The sequence below is a fragment of the Arachis ipaensis genome, chromosome B09 (assembly GCF_000816755.2).
Source record: "Arachis ipaensis cultivar K30076 chromosome B09, Araip1.1, whole genome shotgun sequence".
NCBI classification, from domain to species: Eukaryota; Viridiplantae; Streptophyta; class Magnoliopsida; order Fabales; family Fabaceae; genus Arachis; species Arachis ipaensis.
Genome location: NC_029793.2, coordinates 11,258,189 through 11,265,892, shown reverse-complemented (window position 1 = coordinate 11,265,892; position 7,704 = coordinate 11,258,189). Strand labels below are relative to the sequence as shown.

Here is a 7,704-nt window from a genome sequence, read left to right as displayed (position 1 = left end):
AAAGTGGGTCAAATTACTCGTTAAAATAATAGGACTCACAAATAATAAATATTATAAATTTAGAGGTGATTAAAATATCATTTTATCACTTTACTAATATTATCACTTTAAAGAATTTTTTCCCTAATTAATCTATGCTAGCTGTCAACTCAATTTACCAAGAAACTATGGCTATATGGACTACCATTTTTTTAACTTACTATCCACTTGTTATTATATGACCTTTTCAAAATATAGATTTCCCTTAAGTTGGGATTCACACTTCATTCTATTAGGGATGAGCACGGGTTGGTTTGGTTTGGATTTACGGTAAAATTAGAACCGAATCGATCAAAATATAATTGGTTCGGTTTGGTTTAGATTTGTATTTTTTTTACATGTATTCGAGCCAAACAAACCGATTAAGAACGGATTGGTTCGATTCGGGTAATTAGGTACCCAATAACTTTGAAATTTATAAAAAAAAAACAAACTTTTATATTAAAAATTCAACAAGTACAATAAACATGTAACATCAATAGCAATAATCCAAACATGTTAAACACCAAATACATTAAAAAACTAAACTCATTAAAATCCAAACATATTAATAGTGAATAATCTTTGTCTAATAGAAAAGTCATATATATATTTTTTATTTTTTTTATTTAATTAATATATGATCGGGTTCGCGGGTTGGTTCGGATTCTGCACCCTCAGAACCGATACCCGAACCAATCACTAACAAAGATCATCGGTTTGGTTCGGGTTGAACCCGATTACCCGTTGGTTCCAGAACCAATTTAATTGATTCAGTTCGGATTCGGATGGGTAATTGGATACCCGCTACTCGTGCTCACTCCTACATTCTATAGCAATAAAATAATAAATCAAGAATGACTTTTCTAGTAATTAGTAAAAAAAACTTAAAAAAATAGTGATCCTAATACAAATCAAAATGTGATTTGAATATATTTTTAATTTGTAAATATCCATTGAACATAGCTGATAATTTTTTTTAACTATAAATGGACAAATGCATGATCGCAAGAACACATAAAGGTTTTCGTAAGAAAAATATGAAAAAGTCTAAGGAGTAAGGAGCCAACTCTAGTATAAGCCAATTAATTCAATCTCTTTTTATTTTAATGGAATTTTTTTTTTATAACATACCTGTTTTTTTTTACTAGTTGGTTCAAGTTAGCGGAATCCGAAAAATATATGTTCAAATTTGTTGGCAAAAGAAAGGGGCCAAAAATTATGCATTAACAATGCAAAGGCCAAAATATCATAATTTCCACTTTTCGGAGTTAAAAAAATTAAAATTTGGTAAGTATATATATTTACTTTTGGATAAGATACATTGCTAATAGATTGGCATTGAATTCAAAAGGTTTCACTAGAAGAATAGCGACCCTGAAACAAATTTTCTTTTTTCTTTTAATTAGAAATTTGGAAATATGCTCATATGTAGTCCCTTCTTCTTATTGTCTTATAAATAAGTTGTCCAAGTTCTTCACCACAATCTTCTTGCACATGATGTCCTGCCTGCAAAGTGGCAACAAAGTCAATTCTTGATTGCACCATTTCTGGACATAAAATGTGCTTAACAAACTATGATTCTTAAGTTAACACCTGTGTTATGAAAAAAATAACTGTTTTTTGAAGAAGAAATTTTAAAAATACAACCAAAGATTCTCTAGATTTTTACCTAAACTCTAGAGAATCGCAAAAACTAATGTTAGGGAGAGAATATCTAAAATTATTTTATTGTTGCAATATGCAAAAGACATAATATTATTATTCCAAAAATAATTGGTTAAAGAGATGAATTTTAAAAGAGCATATTATATAACAAAGGGTAAAGAGTAATTTTTGTCCTAGAAGTCTGCTAAATTTTTTAAAAAAATTTTAAGTTTTATTTTGTTTTAATTTTATCCTAAAAGTTTTTTATTTGCATCAAATATACCCTGATAGGTAAATTTTCAAAAAGTTTAGGGTCAATCCAGCAATAATACATCCAACTATATTTGACTTGCTTGTATTGAAGTTGTTTTTGTGAAATTGTTGTTGAATTTGTCCTAAGTTTTTTGGAAAATTAGCCGCTAGGAGTATATTGATGCAAATAGAAAATTTTTGAGACAAAATTGTAACAAAGCAAAATTTAGGGGTAATTTTGAAAATTTAGTAAACTTCAATGACAAAAAATTATTTGGAGACAATGCAACCTGAGATTTATGCTTTCCATAACAAGTTTCAGATTCAAAACTAAAATAGTATTTTATTATTTTTACCTTTGGAACTTCAATAAGTGTATGATTGGAATCCTTACAGAAATTTTCCACTCCATCATAACGAAACCAACGGTCCCTTTGTCCCCAGCATATTGTTGTTTTCACTTTCCAACTTTGGTCTTTGAGTATTCTCTGCATATCCTCCACATACCGCTGAAGGAAAAGTGAAGCATACAAACCACCATCTTATCAATTCAAAAAATGAAATCAATCTACGTGTACATAAAAAATCAATTACCAATTAGCCACTGTATATAGAAATACGTGTTTGATATCTTATAAAAAAATTTTGTTATTCTGCTGTAACAAGATTATGATAGGTTTGATTATTCTAGTAGTTGATTGTTTAGTTGCAGAAATGTGTGAATCAATATGTATAAATATACGCAAATACATAGTGGTTAATTTTTAGTGTACATAGAACCATTCTAACCAAATCTAAAGTGGATGACGAGGTTGTTATACCAACTTATCTACTTCCTAGAGTCTAATATCATCATATGTGATAAAAATTTGAGATTCATAAGAAACATGCAGATATTTGATGCACAAATTGAAATTTTGAACCGGAGGGAGTATAAAGAATTGTTCAATGTTCACCTTGAGGTCTTTCTTCATGGTCCTGCTAAGTGCATTTAGTGCAAAACCTGAGGAGCCAGATGTGAGATAGGGTCTTCTATAAACCATTGCATCTTCTTCTTTCATTTTATAGGGGCCACAGCTTGTTAGAGCTTTGTCACTGGCTCTTAATGGATCCTATTCACAATTGAAACATAGTATGTAGAACCCTTGGGACCAACCTAACTATAAATTTCATTACGCCGATTTCCCTAGAGGTTAGACGATTTTACATAGACATTGTTTTGTAAAATGTGACACTAACTTCCTCTGTAAACATGAAACTATGGAGATTATTGTAAGGGTATCTGTGTAATATCATCATAACCTCAGAGGAGACTAGTGTAATCTACCCGTGAACGGATGAAGGTATATTTAGTGGAAACTCAGGTGCAATTAACTTCATATGTACATTTAGTCAAATATGTCAAATCATTTAACCACTCTCAGTTATTAACTTCACATGAAGTTAACTGTACCTGAGTTTCTACCATATCTTTTACTTGAGATTGAACAGGACATTATGAACATAAAACTATATACCTGTGAAAATATTTCACCTAGCAGAAAGTTGCTGAAAATGGATAATGTTGGAGGAAGCTTGGCATGTTGGGCTGTTAGCTTATAAAGTGAGAAGAGAAACTGAAGTTAGCAGTTGCTAAGAAAAAGACTATTAAAATAAGAATATACTTACATGCAGAACATGGTGTCCATGCTAAGGCACAGGCACTTATTCAGGGAAGCTCTCTTATATTATTGATGATGTTATTAATACTTAATAGGATAAGTTTTGAAAGAAATATTCGATATTGACGAGTGAAATAAACGTACAGGTGGATTAAGGAGTATTAAGTTCTTGATCTTTTCCTGATTAGAGTTGGCATACTTAACTACAACTGGTGCAAAATATCCCTGAAAAGAAAAAAGAGAAAAAGAAAAAGAAGAAAGAGGTTAGGGAGTTTCCTATCATTTGTCAAAGAATAAATATTTTTAGTTTAGCTGGTGGATCCAAGCTTCTTAAGAGCATAGGCAAACATACTTGAACAACAAGTGAGACTTTAGTAACAGCAAGTTCATCGATAAGCGATTCCAATGATGACACATATTCTGAAGATAGAAGGCAAATACTAAGTCTAGTGGAGTAAATTTAATAAAACTTTATTAGTATAAAATTATACTGAAGCCTATACCACCTAGATTGTCATAGTGCATGATGTACCGATGTATCGAGATAAGAAATTAATATTACTTAGAAAGTTGAAAGGAATTACCATCCAGTGTGTAGTCAAATCCATATCTTGGTTGAGGCTTATCAGAGAACCCAAATCCTGAAAGAGGAGACTAAACGGAATGAATTTCGATAGCACAGCATTGGTTATTTGTGAAATCAGTAAAATATTCAAAATGTTATAAACTTATAAATAAAAACATTGTGATCTTACCTAACCAGTCAAAAGCTATGGCATGATAGTCCTTGGAGAGAACTGGAAGAACTTTGCGATATGAATATGCCTGCAGAAGCATAAATTTGCCAGAAGTTCTTCCTGTTCAGAATCTAATAATAATAATATCTTATACTATCTTAAAAATAAAATCACAGAATCATTTAATCATCTTATTGATGAAGTAATCTTAGGAGTGTTCTTGTCTCTTCAATATGTGCCAAATGTTGCACTATTACTTTATTCCAACTACTGGTTTCAAGAACCATTGAGTCAGTATGTTTTAACAAAGTTACAAAACAATATTACATCAACCTAAAGTTTCATTCTAGCTTTGTTCTATCTTTTTCCCTCATTCCCTGCCTTAATCCTATAATTTTAACAGATTATGAGAGTATGTCCTGTAAAAACACTGCTATCTTTTTCCCTAAAATCTAGAAGTCGACTATGACACTTTCATTATCCTCGTGAGTCATTACTCTCTTTTCTCTTCTTATGCTAACAATCACTTGGACAGCACCACCCTTTCCTCATCAACAATCAATTTTGGGAGTGGCATCTCCTTCTGATAATAACTCTAACAAGTTAATAGTCTATTAGTATTAGGCTTGTGTTTCCATCTTGTGTTTTCAATTTTAGCATTTTTTGTTTTAAGGATTTTGAAAACAGGACATGAAAGTAGGAAACTGTATTTAATTGTTTTCGCTTTTTTTTTTTTCACAAAAATCTAAAAACAAAAATACTGAACATGAAAATGAAAATGAAAATATAAACCAAACTTACCCCAATTTTCTACCCACTATCAATGATAATTCCAGTAGCGAATGAGTACATGAGCTAACCAAGGACTAATTATAAAGAAAAACAAGAGCTATATTGTTATGCTAACATTCTGTCCACTATTCAATAGTGCATAAAGAAAATTCAAATGAACTCAAATCAGATCATTCATGATTGTGGATACAGGCTTGCGATGGATAAAATTACCTAATAATAAACAACAATGTGGATTTAGGATTATGAGAGCAACCATTAAAGTTTTGTACAGTAACATAATTTTGAAGATCAGTCTAGAAATTATTGACAAATAAAGCTGACCTGTGAAGGGAAACCATGGATTAGTATCACTGATGGATTATCTGCACTTCCAACTTCAACACAAAACCATCTATTGTATACATTTTGACAAAAATATGATTTAATCAGTTACCCTCAAAATAATACCATTCCGCATTTTTTCTTGAAGCAAAGTTCAATAAATTCTATCAAGTCTTTTATCTATACTGTTGGATTGGTCAACATGGTAAATATTTTGTCCTCGTAACCAATGATCCCGGGTGTCATAAAACCACTTACACCAATAATTTAAACTGTTAGATAGAGGCACATGAATGGTTATATATTTAACCATGGATTCAAGCCTTGGCAACGGCAAAAAAGTATTTTATGATATTTTAACCACTTTTGCCTACATGGCAGCACTTGGTCGGATATTCGTTTATGTTAGAGATATAACCATTAATGTTGCCTTCTTCTATCAGCTTAAACTTTTGGGATGAGTGGTTTCATAATAGTGTAAACTCTTTACATTAAAGCTTCTTTTACCTGAAAAAATCGCTACTAGCTTGAGAACCAGCACCCATAGTGAGCCCGAAAATTGGATCTTTTGCCTTTTCGCCACTGCCAGAACTTGAATAGGCTTTAACCTGATAACATCAGAATACTGATAAGGCCACAACAAATGTAACTTGAAATTACAACAATATTGCATGCAACACAAGGAAATGAAATAAATCAAGTACTTAACTTTACAACCAATATTCCTTCTTTCAATAAGTGTATATCTAAAGTAATGAGCACTATACTTCAACAATATTTTTCTAAAAGGCACAACATTGCTATAGAATATTATAAAATTGCCCAGTTAAGAGCCTATTCTAGAGATAACAGGAACAGGAAAAATTAAGCAGCAGCAAGAACAAGAACAAAGCCATCAATCTTATTTCACCAGGTGGCATTCATTTCTAGATCAAACAATGCTGCTGTATACATATTACATAGTCATTCATCCACCTCTACCCGAAAAACTCAAGAAGCTTAGTATTTGACAACGAATGATTCATGACATGATATTAAAGACTATATAACTAACTAGCCTATAATCTAATTTATCTACCCCTATCATAAACTATGTGTCCATGTAAGGAATGGATGAAAAACAAATATTAGTTACCATTTTCCCTTGTTTAAACCACTCATCACTTGGACTTGGCTCATCTGAATATTTTCCTGTCAAAAACAAGAGACCACAAAAACTCACCAACAAACTTCTCAAATAGTTTCGTTGCATAAAACCCAAATGCATTGTTTGTTTTTCCAACATATGCATTGAAATTAAAAAAAAAAAAAAAACATATACAGACGTACCTCCACTAAAAGAGAAGCCATCTCCAACAGATTCTGGAGCATCAAGGAGATAATCCTGCACTACAACCAAACCACACGATTGGGAAATCATTTTAATATCTGTGCACAAATTAATCAAGAACTGATCACGAAATTATTTACCAAAATATCCTTATTTGACGATAACTACTATAGTATAAAACATAAATGTCTCATTGATTTTTTTTGTTGCGCACCGTATCTCCCAATCTAACAGATGAAGGACCGGATTGCTGCATGCATAAGGCTGAATCCGAACCCTGACATTTGCTTAAGCGAACGAGAGAGCTAACTACTCAGCCAATCCAAGTTGGTTATAAATGTCTCATTGATGATTATGCTTTAACATTGACATTGCATGGAGAGTGGAGATTAAAGCAGAAAATACTTACTAGTTATCAAATAAGAGTCCATCTAATAATTATAACATTATTATTATATATTTTTTCTTTTGTCAAAGGTAATTTTACAACAGCAATTTTTTAACCTTTTATGATTCCTAACACATTTCAACCTAATTCAAAATTGAACATTTATTTGAGAACATAAAGAGTAATAAATATCAGAATGAACAGATATATTGAACAAAGAAAATATCTTGTGAAGCTACTACAGATACCGCAAAAGTTGAAAAGTAAGAACGTTACTTGGTCCGGAGTGCTGTCGTTTGAAGTGGAATTGAACTTGAGAAGGGGATTTCTTGAAGGGAATGGAACGAAGGAGAGAAAGCGTTTAGCAAGGAATGGTGAGGATGATGATGAAGAGCAAGAAAGGTGTGAGTGGAAGCTAGAAAAGCCATGGAAGGTTGGGCTGGAATGAAGTGTTTGAATGATCATGGCGTTAAGTGAAGGAGTGGTTGGTGTTGGAGACTGAAACAAAACAGCTTTAACGGAATGAATTAAGGACAGTTACTTTTTTTTTTTTTT

General features: G+C 31.7%; 1 protein-coding gene across 3 annotated transcripts; it reads right to left on the bottom strand.

The window, feature by feature from the left end:
• Positions 1,266–7,696, bottom strand: LOC107618991 (uncharacterized hydrolase YNR064C). 3 transcript variants are annotated; one of them, XM_021111504.1, is made up of 14 exons: positions 7,426–7,684; positions 6,976–7,038; positions 6,761–6,815; positions 6,567–6,622; positions 5,939–6,039; positions 5,432–5,501; positions 4,334–4,403; positions 4,163–4,219; positions 3,931–3,998; positions 3,723–3,803; positions 3,435–3,512; positions 2,874–3,029; positions 2,274–2,426; positions 1,266–1,527 (listed from the first exon to the last, which is right to left on the bottom strand). In XM_021111504.1, exons 1-14 carry the CDS (start codon positions 7,612–7,614, stop codon positions 1,444–1,446), a joined length of 1,281 nt encoding a protein of 426 aa, XP_020967163.1. In that variant the 5' UTR covers positions 7,615–7,684; the 3' UTR covers positions 1,266–1,443. The 3 variants fall into 3 exon arrangements, with proteins under 3 accessions (XP_020967163.1, XP_016176678.1, XP_016176679.1); XM_016321192.1 differs by lacking the exon at positions 6,976–7,038 and having other exon boundaries at positions 7,426–7,696; XM_016321193.1 differs by lacking the exon at positions 6,976–7,038 and having other exon boundaries at positions 6,761–6,820; positions 7,426–7,678.

Bases quoted from the DNA above. Each gene is read 5' to 3' on its own strand.
- LOC107618991 (XM_021111504.1), bottom strand. From the start codon at position 7,614: ATGATCATTCAAACACTTCATTCCAGCCCAACCTTCCATGGCTTTTCT. The intron at 5,502-5,938 runs GTAAAAGAAGCT...TGTATACAATAG, and splicing joins GCTAGTAGCGATTTTTTCAG to ATGGTTTTGTGTTGAAGTTG. The intron at 3,804-3,930 runs GTATGTTTGCCT...TTTTCTTTTCAG, and splicing joins AAGTCTCACTTGTTGTTCAA to GGATATTTTGCACCAGTTGT.